Below are 22,380 nucleotides of genomic sequence, written 5' to 3'. Positions count from 1 at the left end.
CGGGGCGGGGCCGAGCTAGAAATGGGGCGCCGCGGAGCTGGGAGCAGACCCTGAGCTCATCTTTCGTGGGGAGAGCTGAGTTCTGGGGGCGCCAGAGCCGCAGGCGGAGACGTGAAATCAGGGCTGAGTGGGCGGAAGAGAGCCTCCGCTGCGGTGAGGCCCAGAAGCGGGAATTGAGAGGTGGAGCCTGCACCCGAGGGACGTAGTTGGGACGGGACACGTTTTCCAAATGTCAGACTGCTGCAATTTGTCCTCTTGGTTTGTCTTTCAGAGGCAGCCCTAAGTCCTCCCACTGCCCCTCCTCATTGCACTGCCCAATTACCTCAGGTCCAGGTGCTGCTCCGATTTCCTCTTTGTCCAGCCCCGGGACTCCTGCCCTGTGACTGCTACTTTTAATTAGCAACGCTGTCACACAAGTGAAGGTGCCTGGCCACTTAGTCTACTGCGCAATGTCTCTCTTACGACTCTTAGCGCCTTTTGTTTCAAAAAAAACTTGGAGTCTTGGTACAATGTGTTTGACTTCTTTAAGGGCAAAGAGGGTGGAAGAAGGGGAAATAAACCTCTAATCTTTCGTGCCTCTCCAAGAATGAAATGATACTTGGTTTTTCCATTATTTTAACAGACATGGCCACCGGTCACCCAACAGGACACGTGCAACTGCCCCGAGCTGATGCCATTCGTTCACGTCTCATTGATACTTTCTCTCTCATCGAGCATCTGCAAGGCTTGAGCCAAGCTGTGCCACGACACACTATCCGAGAGATAGTTGGTCAGCAGCCTGTTTCTTAACTAGCATAAATTTAAGACTCCTCACCACACCCTCCAAAGAGTAGAAAGCAGAGAGACTATTTTAAGGGTGAAAAATTCAGGGAAGATTGGCTTGGTTGCTAGTTTGTAAATGATATCAAACTTGATAAATCAAAGGCTTTGTGAATAAAGCTCTTTGAACCCAGGAGGTAGAACCCATGCCCCTCACTTTTAGGCTTAGGATAACTACTAGCCCTGACTGACTTGGAAGTTTCTACGAAAGACACTGAAAACTTTGAGGATTGAACCTGCTGCCTTTATTCTTAGGCATGGACAGTGTTGGTCGTAAGTGATATAGTAGCTCTTATTCCAAACTAATGTTAACTGCTGTGAGAAAGAACAGCAAGGCAAGCCTCTGCACTAGGGGACCCATTATGTAACCAGTATCCCTGCCCCTGGTGCTGCCTGTTCTTCCTATCCCCCAGAGATTTCTCTTTATATTTATCCACTGTCCTCTTTTAATTTTTGGTGTAGATCCTCCCAGTCAGAAGAAGGTTATGTTGGGAGATCAACACCAGCTTGTGCGCTTCTCCATAAAGCCTCGACATGTAGAACGTATTACACATGGCCGGAGGTTGATGAGCAGGCTTCAAGTGCGCTACAGTCAGAGGCCACCTCTTTCCTTGTGGGCTGGATGGGTCCTTGAGTGTATCCTTTCATGCCCCTCATTTTTATCCCATGCCTTTAACTGTCTCTCTTGCCTCATCATCTGCCTGAAGACTGATTTTCCCATTTCCAAACTCCCATTTTCTTCTGATCCTCACTGGTTCTATTCTTGCCCTTATTATTTCACCTGTATAAGAAAGAATTCCACTCCGTATGTTTCCTTAAGAGAAAACAGGTCCTCTCTTCACAAACTTCATCATCTTTCTCATCTTTTTGAATACAATTGTACTGATGGTTGAAATAGGTGAGAACTGACATTGAATGGAAGAGGAAGTGGCTATGGGTCATTTTTCCTATAAATTGATCATTTTTTATTTTTGGCTGTTACTTGAATTGTGATAGGGACAATTATATTAAGTCTCCTGGAGTGAGATTTGTGCAACTGCTAAGACATGGAAATATATGGAGGGCTCTCAAGAGAGTGGTAGATATAAAGTAGTCTAGACACTTATAGTGTAGAGTCTATAGTAATAGACTCATGGGAAACCAAAGATGTAAAGACCAGTTATATTTCTGTGTCAGTTTAGTTTAATAGTTGTTTAAATTAGCCTTTTGTATTAGAGATATTGGTGCCTATCGGTGAGTGATGCAACACTTACATTTTTTACAAGTATGTTAAATATTAAGTATAAATAAGAAAGCTCACAAAGTATATAAAGCTAGATACAACTAAAATATTAGATGAGCCAAAAAATGACTTAAAGAGTAAATGATTCTAAAATCAGTTCTAAATTATATGAAATGTATTAAAAGCAAAAAAATCTGGAAAATCAATGAGCTCATTTGATTATCACCTCAAACAAACTGCTCAGAAATGATGAAAAGGACTTCCTTGTTTCATCCTTATTGTTTCGGGGAATTTTCCCACTTTATTATAGTCTTTTAATGCAATCAGGTCAAAGATATTTAAATATACAACAATTCTCGATATCACTAACCCACTACAGTATACTATATACTTTGAGGTATTTATTTTTTTTTAGAGAGAGAGAAAGAGAGTGTGCACACATGTGTAGATGGGAGGGGCAGAGGGAGAGGAAGAGAGAGAGAATCTTAAGTAGGCTCCACGCCCAGCGTGGAGCCCGACTTGCAGCTCGGTGCGGGGCTTGATCTCACAACCCTGAGATCATGACCTGATCAAGAGTCAGATGCTTAACCAGCTGAGGCACCCAGGTACCCCTATACCTTGAAGTATTTTATTTTCTCCCCATTGTGGTGAGGATTTTGAGCTAAGTCACCCACATTTCCCATTTCTTTTATGATAACTGGCATGTATTTGCCCTGTGGTGTTAAGGGTATAGTCTTAAGCCTCGGAATAAAGTAAACAGCAATAAATATACAGGATTTCCTGGATCTAATGGACAAATCAAAATAGAATAGCACTAACCATTCTAGTTGGTAAAACAGTTGGATATGAAACATGATCACTGTGCCACAGAATAGGTGGATTGCTTGAATGGAAATTATCTGGCAAGTTCAGCAAAATTGTATCTTATTAAGTACATTCTCATGGTAGAAAGGCAGGAGGGATTTTGCAAAGGCAAAAATTTGTGACTAACAGATTTCTTTGAACAGACTAATTCATGTGATAAACATTAAGACTGTTTAGGCTTTAAAAAAAAACAATTTTCCAGATCATAGAGAATGTTGTTACAGATAGGGGAAAAAAATAGTAGTTAACAAACAGTTCTCTAGATCAAAACTCCCCAATCTTTTTTTTTTTTCTTTTAAAGAGTGTACACATACCCGGCGGGGCGGCGGTGGGGGGGGAGGGCGGGTGTTGGGCAGAGGGAGAGAGGGAGAGAGAATCTTAAGCAGGCTCCAAGCCCAGCCCAGGGCCTGACACGGGGCTCCTTCTCATGACCCTGAGATCATGACCTGAGCCGAAATCCAAGAGTCAGATGTTTAACCAACTGAGCCACCCAGGCGCCCCATCCCTAATCTTTTTGGTCTTGTGATTTTGTTTCCCAGTTATACAGCTATAAACTTGAAAACCTCCTTAGGAGTTTAATCATTCCATTAGTTTTATATGATATAAAGAAGCAAATTGAAGTAGAAGTAATATTTTAGACTAGAATATTATTAAAGATTTTATTTTAATGTGTATAATTTTTTAGCACATTTTTACTTTTGCCATTTTGTAAGTGATTCATGCTGTTTTTAAAGTAAATATATGATCTGCCCATAAATAAATTTTTAAAGGCCGTTAATATATTGTTTGGCTCAGGGATCAAATATATTTATTTTATGTATTATGTTTTTTAATTTAAGTTTTTGTTCTTTTTTAAAAATTGAGATATAATTGACATATAACATATTAATTTCAGGTTTACAACATTATGTAGTATATGTTAAGTACATATTATTATATGTTAAGGTGTAGGTGGAAATTTATGTGTTAGGGTATAAAAAAAATCTACTTTCACAATGATATCGGTAATTCTACTTTTCATTTTAAACATCAATTTGGCTTATTTTTATAATTTTCACATTTTGTTTCCAAATGATGAGAGGGAGAAAAGAAAGATTTGACTCATTTACAATCCATTTTCTGAAAATAACACATTGCAAGTGTGAATAGTCCTTATTTCCAACAAAAAAAAATCATGTATAACATCATTATAATTTTTTACATTGATTTTGAGGTTCTAGAGATATCTTGATGTGCTATATATGAATAATTCTGCAAGTTTATCTCAAGATGAACTTCATCAGATTCTATAAATTGCATTCATCTGATCAAAAACTTTATACAGCATTAGTGTTCCTTACTTCATTGTGGATATAATGAGCCAAATCTTCTTTCTTTTCTCTCTCTCATCATTTTTTTAAAAAAAGACATGATTTGTGCACAAATGAATTTTTAAATGACATTATATGTTTTTGGTGTGGGGTCAAATATATTTTATGTATTACATGTTTTTATTTTTATTTTTTTATTTTTTGTAGTATATATTTTTAAATTTAATATTATGGGTATAAACCAGCCAAAAAACAGTTACAATTTCAAACTGTTTAAGTGTCAAAATTGACAGCAGTTTGTGTTGTTCAGAGTGATTGAGTATGTTCTTCTAATCTCCATTAACTGCCAAGGATATCAGTCATAGTGCATTTGGAGGCTCTCAGATTGTTCTGTTTCAAAGGGAAACTATTAAATTATTATTTAACTTTTAAGCCTCTTTTGATTTCAGTGTTTTTTTTCCTACAGCGTGGTATACATCCATTAAATGCATAAAAGAAATGAAAAGGGTTGAAAGATGAAGGTAATAAGTTGAGGAATAGCAATTAGCAGATAATAGGGTTTTAGGGAGAATGTATAGGATTTAATTTGCTTTGCAGGACAAAATCACTTTTAGAGAAGAATGGGAAAGTTTTAAAAACTAACAAGTAAAGAACCAAATAATTTTTTTAAAAGATTTTATTTCATTATTTGCCAGAGAGAGAGAAAGAGAGCACAAGCAGGGGGAGCGGCAGGCAGAAGGAGAGGGAGAAACAGGCTCCCTGCTCAGCGGGAGGGTCCTGGGATGCGGGGCTCGATCCCAGGACCCTGAGATCATGACCTGAGCCTAAGGCAGACGCTTAACTGACTGAGCCACGCAGGCATCCCAAAAACCAAATAATTTCTTATTGTAACTCAGTATGTCTCATGAATCTGGCTTCTTGTTCCTACTTTTCTTATCGAGCACTTTACATATCATGGTCCTACATTTTCATTCTATTCTCAAGGCCCATTGCTTGCTTCTTTTTCTTTCTTTCTTCCTTTCTTTCTTCCTTTCTTTCTTTTCTTTCTTTCTTTCTTTCTTTCTTTCTTTCTTTCTTTCTTTCTTTCTTTCTTTCTTTCTTTCTTTCTTTCTTTTTTTTGTAGCAGACAGCATTTGTGGTAGTAAAGAGAGCAATCTCTTGGTGACTGTGTGACCCCAGAGTGGGAAGGTAGTGACTTGCAGCTGTTAGACACACTGATACCAGCAGGAGATGAGTTGTAGCTATTTTTCATGGTCAATTCTTTTTTTTTTTAATTTTTATTTATTTGACAGAGAGACAGTGAGAGAGGGAACACAAGCAGGGGAATTGGGACAGGGAGAAGCAGGCTTCCCGTGGAGCAGGGAGCCTAATGCGGGGCTCAATCCCAGGACCCTGGGATCATGACCTGAGCCGAAGGCAGATGCTTAACAACTGAGCCACCCCGGCACCCCTCATGGTCAATTCTGTCCACCCCTGTATTTCACAGGTTGAAAAAAATATCAATGTTAAGAAGAGAAAGAAAGAAAAATGGACTAGCGGTGGGCACAACTGTGGTTTATAATAGTTTCTGATCATTCTGGATCATTCAACTTCCCAATTCCTTAACCTTTACTCATCATTCGCTCTACTCTCACAGAATTGCTTGAATCCTCAAACACCAAATTGTGGTCACTCAAGCTGACTCTGGAGGTGGCAGCTTGGTTCATCTTGCTTATTTTCATCTTGGAGATCCTTCTTATGTGGATATCCAGCTTTTTCCTCTTCTGGAAGAATGCCTGGAATGTCTTTGACTTTGTTGTCACCATATTGGTAAGTATAGATATCCTGAGGATTAGTTTAGTGGGTTGAGGAATGAGCCTAGGTGAATCAAAATGACAGGAAAAGTTAATTAGATCAGAAGAAGAACATCATTATTTTGATTTTTTTTTTCTAAAACTGAAGTCAATCATTGCAGGAGTTGTTGGTATTAGGAGCAAGACAAAATCTAACCGCAACATTAGCCCCAACAAGAACATCTACCAGTTACTAAGCACTTACTAAGTGCCAGGCACTGTTCTAAGTGTTTTATGAGTATTTTCTCATTTGAGCTCCACAACAACCCAATGAGATAAGCACTGTGCTTATCCCCTTTTTATGCTGGAGCAAACTGAAGTGCAGAGTTTAAGTAATTTAGTAGAGGAAGGCTCAATTGGAAACAGTCCTCAGAGAATGCTGTTCCAGAGATAATGCCCAACGAACTATGAAGAAGATGAGATAAAAAAAAAAAGGGGGTAATTGTGCATGGGTGCTTTGGGTACATTTTACTCATAATCTATGTGTTTCCCACAGTCCCTGCTTCCTGAGGTTGTGGTGCTGGTAGGGGTAACAGGCCAGTCTGTGTGGCTCCAGTTGCTGAGGATCTGCCGGGTGCTAAGATCTCTCAAACTCTTTGCACGATTCCGTCAAATTCGAGTCATTATTTTGGCCCTGGTGAGGGCTCTCAAGGTGATTTGACTGTTGCAGCTAAACCAACTGGGCAGGGTGGATAAACATTGGAATTTAACATAAAACAAGTCTGGGTGGGTCAAAGAGGTCAACGAGGGACCCTATGAAATGTCGTTGGATGAGAAAGGGCTGGGGAAAGCTGCTGTGGTCTAGAGATAACTGGACTTGGGAGTGGAAGTGAGGGTTTTGGTGGGGGATTGCCAGGGTGGGCTTGACTCTGCTGTAGGGGGAATCAGCCTAGTCTGGCCCAGCTCTGACTTGAGGTCATGGCCTCTAGAGCATGACCTTCCTCTTGATGTTGCTGCTCATCTTCTTCTACATTTTTGCTGTGACTGGTGTCTACTTCTTTGAGGATTTCACCCGTTCAACTCGCCAGGACCTGAAGTACCACATGTTCTTCTCGTAGGCAGAACTGGGGGAATCGTGGGTGGGGGGAGAGGGTTTGGGCAAGAGACTGGGAAGCTAGTCCAAAGTAAGTAATACAAAAAGTATAGTCTATTGTAAGAAACTGGAATAGAACACAATAGGGAGAAAATAAGAGAAAGCAAAGGAATAGTGAGTAGTATTAGCTCTGATTTTGAGGATAGGGTGACTAGTTCCAGGTTTGCTCTGGGTTTTGAAATTTAAACATCCCCTCCTCAACCATCTTTAGATAGCAGTATACTCCAGTGATTAAGCTCTGGTTTCTATGTCTCAGTTACCTCTTTTGAAAAATGGAAATAATAGTTGCACTATCTCATAAGAGTGTAGGAATTAAAGTAATGCATTTTTGCACTTAGCACAGATTTTGACACAGTGTAAGTCATCAACACATGCTACTATGACTCTCAAACAGGTCAATGGTTCTACAAAGTCTAAGTGTGGGGGTTACACATGCACACACCTAGACTCATTCAAAAGTAGAATCCTGATAAGATCTTTGTCTAGAGAACACTAATTGCCAGTCAAAAGTCAATTGGATTTAGATGAGATAATGTTGTTTATGAATTGGAATCCAATCTTGTCAGCACCTCTTAGGTTTCAGACTAACAGGTAGCTTTGTAAGAGTATTGAGTTAGGAGAGTCCTAAATATTCGTCCATTTCAGGCCCTGATATTTTTAGTAAGTTGTATATGGAGGACTAGGAAGGAAAGAAGGAAAATTTAGATACCTTCCTGAGATCTTTTGTGGCACATTCATTGTTATTCATTATTTGGGTTCACATGTTTATGTCACATACCTGTCCATTTACTTAAGGATCACCTCATACCAGGGAACTAAATAGGAATGATGTTTGCTAAATTTTTAAGTGATCTTCTGTTCGGCGAAGTCCATAGAACAGTGAAGAATGAACTTACAAAAAAAGATAGGCAGTTGGTGATTCATTCAGTTTTTAAAAATTCAGTCAGTACCTATTTATTGAGCACCTACTATGTTCCAGGCACTAATGGAATAGTGAGAGATATTCATGATAAAGGAAAACCTAATAAAACAACTGCAAACTGAAGAAAGCTTAGCTAAAATATAGTTAGAAAAGAAGCCAAAGTCAGAGCAAACTACAAAGAAATGTTCTTATGTTGTTTTAAGAGTAAGAAAATACGTTTCTGAGAGATTTAGATCTCTGTTCTGTCTGTACCCACACGTCCTTTTTCTCTAGGGACCTGCTGAATTCCCTAGTGACAGTGTTCATCCTCTTCACCATGGACCATTGGTATGCACTGCTTCAGGATACCTGGAAGGTGCCCGAAGTCAGCCGTGTCTTCAGCAGCATCTATGTCATCCTTTGGTTGTTACTTGGTTCCATTATCTTTCGAAACATTATAGTAGCTATGATGGGTAAGCACAGAAGAGGGGAAGCTTGGTTGTGAGGGGTAGCAGGGAAGAAATTGGGTGAAAGTTAGGATTGGTAGATTATGTATAGAGAGAACCTGAGGTAGCAGGATGGCTTGGGGCCTGGAATGGATATTTCACTTGGTTTCCCCCACCCAAGCCCTCTCCCCAGGTCCATTTACCACCATATCCCAACTCCTAATGGCCCTTCGGGGCAGTTACTAACTTCCAGAATATCAGGAATGAGCTGAACGAGGAGATGACACATCTGGAGGTTCAGCATAAAGCCGACATATTCAAGCGGCAGATTATCCAGAGGTCTGCTGCCCCATTTTCAAACTCAAGTTTAGTTCTGAAGGGTATCCCAACCTCATTCCCTTTTTCTACTCCTTGTCCTTGATCCCATTTTTCCCTTCCTTTCCACAGATTTGCCCCAGGGTTAGAATTCCCCAGCTCTAGGGGCGCCTGGGTGGCTCAGTTGGTTGGGCGTCTGCCTTAGGCTCAGATCATGATCCCAGGGTCCTGGAATTGAGTCCCACATTGGGCTCCTGCTAAGCGGGGAGCCCACTTCTCCCTTTCTTTCTGTCTGTGGCTCCCTCTGCTTGTGCTCTCTCTCTCTCTCTCTCCATCAAATAAATAAAATCTTTTTTTAAAAAGAGAGAATTCGCCAGCTCTAGAATATTGCCTGATTCTTTATCCGCTGTTGGGAGTTTCCTACTCTTTTTCACCTTCTTACTACAATGTGTTCTCCTTAGTTTTCTTCATTTTATGATCTGAATTCTTTTTTCCTTACCATGCTCCTGCATCAGTATAACTCTCTTCACTCTTCTGTGTTTTTTGCTTTACAGGAGACAAAACCTGTCCCCTGAAGCAATGAGGTCAAGCCTAAGCAAAGTGGATGCCAGGTTAGGAGTGTAAATGTGAACCGGGATAGACAAACGTGAAGGAGGAGAGGGTAGAAAACCAAAGATGAAGATTGACTTTGAGAGATAATCCATTTATTCAATAACTATTTATTGTAGTAGGTTGAGTGGTGGCCCCCCAAAAGAAATATCCACGTCCTAACCCCGTGGAACCTGTGAACATGACTTTATTTGGTAAAAGGGTATTTGCAGATGCAATTAAGTTAAGGATCTTGAGATGCAATCATCCTGGATTATCCAGGTAGGCCCTAAATGCAGTGACAAAGGCCCTCATAAAAGACAGAAGAGGAGAAGACATAGACCTTGAAGAGGAGAAGATGTGAAGATGAACATAGAAATTGGAGAATTGGAGTGATGCAACCACAAGCCAGAGGAAGCCAATGAATGCTAGGCAACTGCCAGAAGCTAGAGGAAGTAGGGAACCTTCTCCCCTAGAGCTTCCAGAGGGAGTATGGCCCTGCTGACACCTTGATTTCAGACTTCTGTCTTCCAGAATTGTGAGAGAATAAGTTTCTGTTATTTTAAGCTACCAAGTTTGTGGTAATTTATTAAAGCAGCCATAGGAAACTGATACAAGTATCTTCTATGAGACAGATGTTATTCTAGACCCTGAGTATTCAGCACTGGACAAGAGAGCAGAAGGAGAAACAAGAAACTTATTCATCCATTCAAGAAATAATTATTTTAGGGGCACCTGGCTGGCTCAGTTGGTAGAGTGTGTGACTCTTGATCTTGGGGTCATGAGTTCAAACCCCACATTGAGCATGGAGCCTACTTAAAAAAATAATTATTATTATTTATATAAACTTTTTTTTATTAAGTAAACTCTACACCCAACATGGGGCTTGAACTCATGATCCCAAGATCGAGTCACATGCTCTACTGACTGAGCCAGTCAGGCGCCCCAAGAAATAAATATTGCATACTCATTAGGTGCTTGGACTGTATCAGTGAACAAAAGAGGCAATAATGCCTGTTCTCATGGAGATTACATACGGGCAAGGGGAAAGAGACAATAAACAATGAATATATAAAATGAGTAAATTAATATATTAGAATATGATAAGCATTATGAAAAAATAAAAAATAGAATAGATGAAAAGGGATTGTAATATAGGGTGGGGATTGCAGACGGGTTATAATTTTAAACAAGGTAGTCAGGATGGCCTCGTTGAAAAGGTAACATTTGAACAAAGACTTAGAGGAGGGGAGGGGATTACCATGTGGCTATCTATGGGAAGAGTGTCATAGGCAGAGGGAACAGCTGATGTGCTTGAAAAACATCAACGACACCACTGTGACTAGAGCAGGGTGACCAGTGGGGGAGAGTGATAGAAGATGAGATCAGAGAGATAATGGGCACCTCATCCTGTAGGGCTATGAGGGCCATTATAGAGACTTAGGCTTTCACTCTGAGTGAAATGGAGAGCAGCAGAGTAGAGCAGTGACTTGAAATGACGTACATTTAAGAAGGATTTCTCTGGTTGCGGTGTTGATGATGCACTGTAGAAGAACAAGGGAAGAAGCAGAGAGACGAGTTAGAAGGCTAAAGCTATCTAGGCAAGAGGTGATGATGGCTCAGACCAGAGTGGTACCAGTGAGAAAAGATGTATTTTTAAGGTAGAATCAATAGGATTTCTTGGTTGATTGGATGGAGTGTAAGAGAAGAGTTGAGAATGACTCCAAAGTTTTGGCCAGAGTAGCTGGAAGGATGGATTAGCTGAGATGGGGAAGGCTGGGAGTGGAAGAGTTTTGATGGGCAAAGAGTTCAGTTTGGGTTGAATTTGAGATGTCTATTAGACATTCAGCTGGTGATGATATGTGAGTAAAAGTTGTATATCCAAGTCTGGATTGAGGAGTGAAATCTGGACTAGAGGTTTAAATTTGCATTTGGAAGACATTTAAACTCAGGAGAAGAGATCACCAAAGGAATGACTGTAGATGGGGAAGATAAAAAGGTCAAGAGCTGAGCCTCGGGGCCCCTCAAGATATAGAACTGAGGGGGCAAAGCTATGGTTGTGGTGTAACAGGCATAGAGCTACAGAGCGAGGAGCTAAAACTTAGCAAAATAAGGTGGAGTGTGGAATGCAGGGCCTGAGTAAGATGGAACACGGAAGCTATGTGGTGAGGGGCACTAGCAGGGATATACCACACAGGATGGTTGAAGTTGGAAGTGCTGAAAAGCTCAAATTTTGGGAGCAGTTTGGCCCTAATGACCTTAAGTCCCAGCTCCCGGGGATGGCAAGGGCCAGGGCCGGCGTAATGAAAGGACTAGCCACATCTCATAAGTGTATTTGAAGGAATAAAATGTCTCCTTTCACTTATAGAGATGCCAGCCAACAAAGAGAATCTTTGGACTTATCACAAGTTTTTGAAGAAGAGTCTAAACACAGTGCTGATAAAGAGGGTTCAAGAACATCTGCACCGAAAATAAAAGAGTCCTTGTCAAAAACGAAAAAGTCCTCCTCTTCCTCCTCCTCTTCCTCTTCTTCCTCCTCATTTTCATCTTCCTCCTCCTATTCCTCTTCTTCTGAGTCCAGATATTTAGACTCCATTGGTAAGCAGAGTTTCTTTCATTTGAATTCAGACTCCTCCAGGAGACATCCCCATCTTAATAGGAGCTCTCCCACTATATCTGCTTCCCAGTTTTCTCCACCAGTCTGATTTTCTGGTCTTAATTTCTTACTTTGTGCTTTCTTTCATTCCCCCTGTACTTCTGCTTTACTTTGGGTAAGTGTGGCCGTGGCTGTCTTTGCTTACTGTAAAACGTTGTCTCTTGGTGATGTTCCCTTTCACCTCCCTGATTCCTGTTTACTCTTGCATCCCTGCTTCCTCCCCCCCACCCCACCCCCCACCCCACATGATAGGATCTATTAGCTCTTATCCAACTTCCACAGATCTAGACATGTTTTTAAGAAGCATTCCTCCCTCCAGGTCAGTTGGACTGGGAGACTCATGTGCACCAGAATCTGCCTGGGCTAATGGAAATGGATCAGGATGACCGTGTCATTTGGCCTAGAGATTCACTCTTCCGATATTTTGAGTTGCTAGAAAAACTTCAGTATAACCTAGAGGAGCGTAAGCAGTTGCAGCAGTTTGCAGGTATGGATTCAGGGCAGTCATGGGGACCAGGGGTTAAGTACATTGGAGTAACATATTGGACTAGCATATATAACTGGGGAGAGGGAGAAGGGTGTCCACGATTTGGGCATTTCAGCTTCTGAATTTCCACCTCGCACTTAAAAAGGCAATTCCTTGGTTTGGTATGTCACATTCTTATGTCCTGATTTCTTATAATCTAGAGAGAAACTGACAGCTTTGCTTCTCCAGTAGGGAAAACCTAAATCCTATGAGGTCCGAGAGCTTATTTCCCAAGAGGAACTAGTGTCCAATTGCAGGTGTTGCCTGTTAGTATAAGGTGGGCTCTTGCTCGGTTTGTGCAGTGCGCTCCCTTTTGGACCTGTTTCTGCTCTCTGAAGGGCATACCTCAGACCTGAGTGGTAGGGCCTCACCCTCGACTTGGATAGCCACAGGAATCAGACAGTGAGCGGAGAGCTCACAAGTGCCCACTGCTCCCAGGCCCCAAAAGAGGTTTATGAATTGTAGGCTTTTCTTCCTTTCAGACCCTTCTAGTGTCAGCCTAGGCAGAGAGAAGTATGTCCATTATTTAAATAGCAGAGTTAATTTAAGTGGAAAACTACTTGCTCAAAATTATTTCCCCTAAATTTCTCCTTTGAAATTTCACCACCGAGAGATGAATTGGCGTTAATAAATTCTCCCTCTAAAAATACAAAAACTGGAAAAGCTAGGGGCCATTTTTTATAATTTAATAGGGATTAGTGTTGTCTTTCTCATACCTAATTGAAATCAACTTAATGTGAAAATAACAATGAGGGAAGAGGAATGTGTGTGTGGCAGACACAGGAGGGCAATCAGAGGAATTTATAACAGTGAAACATGAAATTTAGAGCAGGATGTCACAGACAGGCTTTGCCTGCTTCATAATGTTGCCTAAGGTTAATCCTGCTCTTTCCAGTTGTCCTCAGTCCTGCCTTCACACTTGTTCTCTGGGTAGAAACAGGGTGAAAGAGAGGAAAAGGAGCAAGGTAGCTTCTTTAATCTGGGTTAATTCATCTATGGCAAAGAGTACTGCCTCATAGGGCTTCATGAAAATAAAGGTTCGTAAAGATTTGTGTGGGAGCCTAGAGCCCAGAAAAGCAGAGTCTTTAAACGTTTGTACGTCCTGAATATTCTTAGCTTTGTAGCCTCACAGCCCTGTCTCTTTACAGTGCAGGCACTGATGAACTTTGAAGACAAGGAAAGCTGACAATGATGGCTTCGATTTCTTTGGCAAAAATTAATGAAAGGAATAGTTGGAAATGGAGAACTCAAAGTATAAATGTCTAATAAACACTGTTGATAATTACTTAGTGGTCTGTCTCTGAGACATAGGGAACACCGAAGTGTTTAAAAGTCGGGCTGAAAAAATTAGTTCAGGTGCCAGTGGGGCCCATGGTCCTTGCCTTTCTACTCTTTCTACAGCTCCTGAATCTCACATCTTTCTTGACTTTGTCATTGTAACCCCCACCCTTCCTGCAACCTCTACTTCCTGGTAGAGTCCTAATTTTACCGTCTCCCTCCCTGATGGGTACAGGCCTCTGGGGGTGGGAGGGTAGAGATCGCAGGAGCTGTACGGTAAATAATTGAGAACTATTGTTTCCATTGCCTATTCTATGAACATTGCTTCTCCTATGCACCATTAACTTTCATCAAATATCAGGGCACCTGGGTGGCTCAATTGGTTAAGCCTCTGACTCTTGATTTCTCTTCAGGTCATGATCTCATGGTCGTGGTATCAAGCCCCTTGCTGGGCTCAGCACTCAGCGCAGAGTCTCCTTGTCCCTCTCCCTCTGCTCCTCCCTGCCACTCATGTGTGCTCTCTCACTCTCTCTCTCTCAAATAAATAAATAAATAAGTAAAATCTAAAAAAAAAGAAAGCTCTTTAATCAAACATCATTTGATTAAAGGGTCCCTTTATGGGGCGCCTGGGTGACTCGGTTCAGCATCTGGCTTTTGATTTGAGCATCCACTTTCAGCTCAGGTCATGATCTCATGAGTCATGGGATCCAGCCCCAGGTTGGGCTCCTCACTCAGCGGCGGAAGATTCTCTCCCTCTGCTTGTCCCCCCTACTCACTCACAAGTGAGCCTCTCTCTCTCTCTCAAATAGAGAGAGAGAGACCATGGGGGGGGGGAGACAGAAGGAGAGGGAGGGCAGACTCCCTGCTGATTAGGGAGCAGGACCCTGGGATCATGACCTAAGCTGAAGGGAGATGCTTAACTGACTGAGCCACCCAGGCGCCCCTAAATAAATAAATCTTTTTTTTAAAAAGGGTCCCTTTATTCCATTTCCTTGCCGTTGCTCCAGGCAGTGATTCCACTATGTAGGAATGTTCAAATCAGTAACTGTCCCATAGATTTTTAGTGTTAGAAGAGAGACCTCAGAGTTCATTTATCTCCCATCAAATCAGGAACACCTTTTAGAACATCACTGAAAGGGGGTACCCAGCTGAGGCTTAACGTTTCTAGTTACTGGGGATTTATTATCTAGAAGGGATCCCATTCCACTGTTGGATGACTCAAGTCTTTACAAATATTTGTTACTAAACATTCTGTCATTTATTGAGTGTTTAACATGCACGAGGAGATATATATATTCATACGTAAAAAACACTGAGTTGGGGGCGACTCACCGACTGAAGTAAAAATTGTCTAAAACCAAAAACCAACGTTATGTTACAAGGAAAAGCATTTTAGTTATTCCGCATAAAATGAGAAACAAAATAAAAATGTTTTAAAATAAATGTCACCATATAATATGTATTAAAAATCCTATCGTGGGTGCCTGGGTGGCTCAGTCATTAAACGTCTGCCTTTGGTTTGGGTCATGATCCCGGGGTCCTGGGATCGAGTCCTGCGCTGGGCTCCCTGCTCCTCAGAAACAGGGAGCCTGTTTCTCCCTCTGCCTCTGCCGCTCCCCCCTGCTTGTGTTCTCTCTCTCTGTCAAACAAATAAATAAAATCGTTAAAAAAAAATCCTATTGTAAGAAAAAAAATTCCTATCATATGAAATAGGGTATGACTATTTGGAAAGAAGAGAGGGATGGGTAAAACAGGTGAAGGGGAGAGCTAGGGGGAGAAAGATGGCGGAGGAGTAGGAGACCCTCTTCCAACTGGTCCCCGGAATTGAGCTGGATATCTACCAGACCACTCTGAGCACCCATGAAATCAGCCTGAGATTTAAGAAGATCTGGATCTCTACAAACAGAATATCACAGACGGTTGGTTTCGAGGCTAATAAAACAATTTCTAAGACTTAAAAAAACAAACAAACAAAAAAAATAGGTGAAGGGGATTAAGAGTATGTTTATTGTAATGAGCACTGAGTAATGTATAGATTGTTACGTCATTATATTGTACACCTGAAACTAATATAACACTGAATTATACTTGAATTAAAAAAATCTAAAACAACAGCAATAAAAAAACCAACAAAAATTTATTTGGAAATTAAAACTAGAGGGGCGCCTGGGTGGTTCAGTCAGTTAAGCATCTGACTCTTGATTTCGGTGGCTCAGGTCATGATCTCAGGGTCCTAAGATTTAGCCCTGCATGGGGCTCCATACTCAGCACAGAGTCCGCTTGAGAGTCTCTCTCCCCTCTGCCCCTCCCCCTGCTCTCTTCTTCTCTCTCCTTCAAATAAATAAATAAAAATCTTTAGAAAAACTAGAAATACTATTTTTAGATAAAATTGTATACCTAGAAACCCCAAAAGAATCAAGAATTAGAGATAACAAAGGATTTCCGTTAAGTACAAACAGAAGAGGGTTGGAGAAAGAAACCTGGAAAACAGAAACGTTTAAGGGAGAGAAGGAGGAAGAAGAGTCCAAAAGAAGCCTGAGAGGGAAGAGCTGAAGAGACAGAGGATAATCATTGTAGAGTAATTTTCTTGGAGCCAAGATAGAATTTCAAGAAAGGAATGGTCCAGTCAGATCTGGATTGGAGCATCCATTGAGCCTGATTCTGAGTAATCAGAATTCAATAAATCTAATAAGACAGAGTAAGGAAATACTATTTAATAAATCTTACATATGATATTCACAAGGTAGATGCTCATGGAGCAGTACCTTTGAGTAGCTTTGCTCAGAGTGAATCTGAGGACCAGCAGAATTGGCTTCATCTGGTAACTTGTTGGAAGTGCAGGATCACAGGTCCCATCCTCAGGGTCCTATTGAATCAAGTGTTATATATGCATGTTAAAGTTTCCAAAGCACTTCTTTATAGGTATTTGACGACATCCCCTCTTGGCTTTCTACAGCTGACTTTTTGAAATGAATGGTCTATGCAGGCTGCTTCATTTTTTAACTCCTTAATGAAAATGAGCTGGTTTCAATTCTGCCAGAATGGAAGTTTATTCAACAAATACTTGTTGAGTTCCTTGGTTCCAGACACTGTTCTAGACATTAGGACACATCAACGAATGAACAGGACAGAAATCCCTGCCCATCCTAACTAGTTCCTCGTAAGATCACCAGGTAATAAATGGTAAGTTCCATGAAGACTGATTTTTACCTCTTCCCATTTCCCCCCAAATTATCCTTCTAGCAGCCCAGAGCCATGTGGTAATAGCTGTACAAAACCAAAAACAAGCAAAACCTTTTTTGTCTAAAGACAAATATTCTCAGGTTGAAAAACCAAGCCCCACTGGTAAGGAAGCCATTATTCTTCTCCATTCCTTTTATCCTTGCCCTGAGTATTGTTGCTATAGGAATACCCCACTATTCCGAAGGAAGAGACTGAAGCTCTATGCCAGATCATAATGAGCATTCTTCAGGAACATTTTGCAAGTGACGTTATGACTTAGATATTGTTGTGATATAACAAAATTGAAATTTTTTTTTCACATATGGTTTGAACTGAGCTTTTATTTTAGAGCGGAGTCTCCCCCTTTGATCTCCAGTTATTACTTACATCTTCAAATACCATACGGGAACTCAAACCAATGCGTTGCCACTTGGAAACAGAAAAATTAACATTTGTTTTATTAGAGCATAAGGTATATAAAAATAATTCAAGAAGGAAAGAGAAAAACTTCCAACAGTACAGCTTCTACCTACTGTATTACCGTAATAACTTTAACTTTTATTTTTTTAAAGTTCAACATGGATTATGAGTTATGAAGCTACATTAATTTTGCTTTATTATAATTTATCTATATATTGAAATTGTGTCTTAAATTTAATATGAAAGTTCTGAATTTTTAAAAAATGTATTTATTATACTTTCAAAGGTTTAAAACCTCAGAGAATCAGTAGGTCTCAATCCACCTCATTTCTTGAGACTTTGTACTATACTAGTTGGCCTACTGTTTACAAAGGGATTCATTTCTTTTTTCAACAAAAGTTTTCATGTTCTTTATGTCCCAGGCGTGATGTTCAGTTTTGAGGATAGAAAAACTCTTCAGGGGACGCCTGGGTGGCTCAGTCGTTAAGCGTCTGCCTTCAGCTCAGGTCATGATCCCGGGGTCCTGGGATCGAGCCCCGCATCGGGCTCCCTGCTCCACGGGAAGCCTGCTTCTCCCTCTCCCTCTGCCCCTGCTTGTGTTCCCTCTCTGGCTGTGTTTCTCTCTCTGTCAAATAAATAAATAAAATCTTTAAAAAAAAAAGAGGAAAAGAAAAGAAAAACTGTTCAGGGTATGAATGCAAGCCTTTTTAAAGGCCACTTTTGGAGAGATTTCTGTTTTTTACTATGACAAGTAGAAATTTCACAATGTTTTACATTTGTATTTTTCCTATTTAGGTGACTTAGGGTGGGATGAAAATTTTTAACTTTTTTTTTTTTAAGAGAGAGCACATGCATGAGCTGGAGGGGAGAGGCAAAGGGAGAGGGAGAGGGAGAATCTTTTTTTAAATTTTTTTATTGTTATGTTAATCACCATACATTACATCATTAGTTTTGGATGTAGTGTTCCATGATTCATTGTTTGTGCAGAACACCCAGTGCTCCACGCAGAATGTGCCCTCTTTAATACCCATCACCAGGCTAACCTATCCCCCCACCCCCCCTCCCCTCTAGAACCCTCAGTTTGTTTTTCAGAGTCCGTCATCTCTGTGGTTGTTGGAGAGTGAGAATCTTAAGCAAGCTCCACAGTCAATGCAAAGCCCGACACAGGGCTTGATCTCACAACCCTGAGATCATAACCTGAGCCGAAATCAAGAGTCAGACGCTTAACTGACTGAGCCACACGGGGCGCCCCAAACATTTTTACCTTTTTATTTTAAAGTAATTTGAGGCTCACAGAAGAGATGCAAAGGTAGTTCCTAGGTACCTGTCATCCAGCTTTCTCTAGTATTAACATCTTACATAACCAAGATATAATAATCAAAATTAATAAATTAACATTGGTAATATGCTATTAATTTAGGTACAGGCTTTACTAGGATTTTGTCAGTTTTTCCACTCATGTCCTTTTTCTGTTCTAGGTTCCAGACCAAGACTCGACATTGCATTCAGTTGTCATGTCTCCTTAATCTCCTCTGCTTGTAATAGTTTCCTTAGTCTCTCCTTGTCTTTCAAGACCTTGGTATATTTGAGGAGTTCTGGTCAGGTATTTTATAGAATAGGTTCACCTGATGTTTTCTCATGATTATATTGAGGTAATGAACTTTTAGAAGAATACCAGTGAGGTGAAGTGGCCTTCCCAGCACATCATATCAGGAGATACATCATAGTGATATATGTCATAACTGGTGATGTTAACCTTGATCCCTTAGTTAAGGTGATGGTGACCAGGTTTCTCCACTGTGAAGTTAACTCTTTTCCCCCTTCATAAGTAATAAATACTTGGAAGGAGATACTGTGAGGTTATGCAAATATCTTGTTTCTTCTTAAACTTTTCCCCACTAATTATAGTTCATCAGTGAATCTTGTCTGCAGTAATTACTGAAGTGGTATCCTATTTCTCTCGTTCCTTCTATATTTATTAATTGGAATTCTTTTTGTAAAGAACTGTCCCTGCTCTGAGGTGAACATTTTAAGTCTTTATCTTAGTAGAAGTGGCAATCTCATCACCATGGTAGCCCCTATAATATAGGCCAGGAATGTGTGGGGTAGAATGAATTTATTTATTTATTTAACAAATCCTTTGCTTAATACTATGTGCCAGTAACTGTTAGGCACTTGGGGTACAACAAGGTGTAGTCTCTGCTCGAGACCTTATATTCTAGTCTAGTGTAAGATGATGCTTAGATTTCTGTACTGAAGACTAGGTAGATTCCACTGAGCATATGACATATGACCCCACAAAAGCCTTTGTAGGACCAAATAATACTTTATCTGACTGGTGTCCTTATTTTTAAACTTCTCTTCAGTGAGGACAAACTGGACTTCCTCCCCTCAAACTGTCTACCCCTCAACACTTCTAACCAGAAGTCTTCTCTGTATAACTTCCCCCACCCAAATCTCACACAAATTTCTCTTCTTGGCCAACCATCAGAGGGAGCCATACAGGGAAAGGAATTCTGGGAAATCAATTACATTTTAGCTAAATTAACAAAGTTCAAAACCACCATAGATCATTTGACCATTTTACCTTCATTGAAATTTTCTTCTCTTTTGGCTTCATGACACCACTCTCTTCAGGTTTTCCTTTGGATTCCTTCCCTTCCACTTTTGTTGTTAGCCGTCTTCTTGCGAAGCTTTAAATGTGTGGTCCTCAGCCATTTTTGCTTTATACTCTACAAATTCCAACTAGTTTTGTCCACTTTTATGGTTTCAACTACTATTTGTATGCCGATGAGTTCTAACTCCATTTCAACCCAGACCTCTCTTAGAAACTCCAGGAAAAATATTCACTTGTCTATCCTTAGGCATTTCATTTGTCTATCCTTAGGTAATTCATTTCTAATATGTCCAAAATTGAATTATTACCATTCCTTCAAAACTGTTCTTCCTCTTCTAATCCCAAGAAGGACCACAAAGCAATTTCCCTTGGTGGGGGGGAGTCCTCAATGATCCCCTCCCTACTTTACTCAACTAGTTCCATATTTTTTCTGAAAATCTTTCACTTAAAACACTGCTTCTTGGGGCATCTGGGTTGGTTGGACATCTGCCTTCAGCTCCGGTCACAATCCCATGGTCCTGGGATCGAATCCCGGGGCCCACTCCCTGCTCAGCAGGGAGCCTGCTTCTCCCTCTCCCTCTGCTTCTCCCCCTGCTTGTGCTCTCTCTCTGTGTCTCTCAAATAAATAAATAAAATCTTAAAAAAAAAACCCACTGATTCTTGTACCAATTTTGGTATTAAGATTCTTAGATGCAAAAAAAGAATTAATCTTGAGCTAATCATAGTAGTAGTAACATTTAGTGGATTTGTACCAGTGCCGGGCACATCATAGGCACTTTAAAATGCAAGGGGCGTCTGGGTGGCTCAGTTGGTTAGGTGTCCAGCTCTTGGTTTCACCTTGGGTCCTGATCTCAGGGTTATGGGATGAAGCCCCCCATCAAGCCCCGCATCAGGCTCTGTGCTCAGAGCAGGGTCTGCCTGAGATTCCCATCACGCTCTTCCCCTCCCCCTGCTCAAGCACATGCATGCTCTCTCGCTCTCTCTCTCTCAAAGAAGTAAACAAAATAAATCTTTAAAATGCAAGGGAATGAACATATTTGGATTGATGAGTAGTATCTCCATCTTACAGATGAGTGAATTATAGACACTTTTGATCATATAAGTAACAATAGAATGGGGACCTAGACTTCAGAGGCTTAATATCAAAATGCAAACATAATTTAAAAGTATTTTAATCAAAAGAGTCAAAGGCTATACTGCAAAAACATATTAATCCTGAAACCTTAGTGGTTTAACACAAGAAAGGTTTATTTCTCACTCATTGGGCAACTCTTCAAAGCAACTACTGTTGATTCTTATTATTTGCAATAGTTACATTCTATAAAGTTGCTACAAACACTGAATTAGCAAATACTAAACCATTGCTCTTAGGGAAAACATGGGGTTAGGTTCCTACAAGCCTCTGGTTACCACATTTTCCACTGTAGATGGATATATAACCTTGTTTTATATATTGTGTTTTATATAAGGTGTTTCTGTTTGAAGACTCCTTATTTAATATATGTTGTTGATTCATTAGCACTGACCTCTCTGTCTCTGTCAACAGCACTACAACTCATGCCTGAATAAAGTTCATCCAACACATATTTTCTCTGTAAGGCACATCACAGCCTTTCCGTGCTTAGGAACACTAGAAAGAACTTTAGCACTAAGCGTAAGGGCCACTTTAAACAGTGAAATCACCCAACAAAAAGGACAAAAATCCTAAACCTGTGGCACTAAATTGATCATGAAAAGGACAATGATTTATAGTATGAGAAGGCAGTGGAGTGTTGCCATATTTAATCTCAGCTGGGAACGTGCACATCAGGGTACTCAAAGTTTTCACCACTCTGCATACGTCTGTGAGTGATTATGAAAACACTGCAAGTATTGATTTCGGTTCACAAATTTTAGTGAGTAGGCTAATTGACAAATACAGAACTCATAAATAATGAGAATTGATTGTAAATGTTCTGGGATAATTTGGAGCTTGAGGCTACTTGGCCTTGTGACACTGCCATCTCAACTTGCAGTTTCTAGGTTACCTCAACAGGGAAGAGATTACAGGAGCATCATTCACTAGCTCTTAAATTCTTTGGTCATTTACTATTCACTGGCCAGAACTAATCACCTGCCCCCACCCATCAGAAAGACATCTGGAAAATGTGGGTGGGGACTGCTTGGATAGCTAATGAGCAATAGATATTTCAGTTACAAAAGGCAAATCAAAAAGGGAGAAAAATAATTGTAATTTACAAAGGGAAGATTGTGTTCTTGTCCGACAGAGTA

The 22,380-nt window shown here is 40.5% G+C and overlaps 1 protein-coding gene across 1 annotated transcript; it reads left to right on the top strand.

Moving 5' to 3' along the window:
* Window positions 1-604: 604 nt before the first annotated feature.
* CATSPER2 (cation channel sperm associated 2) lies at window positions 605-13,993 on the top strand. Its single transcript, XM_028126615.2, has 12 exons — window positions 605-769; window positions 1,282-1,455; window positions 1,649-1,717; window positions 5,852-6,024; window positions 6,544-6,699; window positions 6,977-7,101; window positions 8,336-8,514; window positions 8,727-8,826; window positions 9,357-9,413; window positions 11,759-11,988; window positions 12,366-12,533; window positions 13,721-13,993. Exons 1-12 carry the CDS (start codon window positions 625-627, stop codon window positions 13,756-13,758), a joined length of 1,614 nt encoding a protein of 537 aa, XP_027982416.1. The 5' UTR covers window positions 605-624; the 3' UTR covers window positions 13,759-13,993.
* Window positions 13,994-22,380: the final 8,387 nt, after the last annotated feature.

The sequence above is a fragment of the Eumetopias jubatus genome, unplaced genomic scaffold, assembly GCF_037043125.1.
Source record: "Eumetopias jubatus isolate StellerSeaLion01/CBP00866 unplaced genomic scaffold, mEumJub1_p1.0 scaffold_7, whole genome shotgun sequence".
Taxonomy (NCBI): domain Eukaryota; kingdom Metazoa; phylum Chordata; class Mammalia; order Carnivora; family Otariidae; genus Eumetopias; species Eumetopias jubatus.
This window is presented reverse-complemented; position numbering and strand designations above follow the sequence as displayed.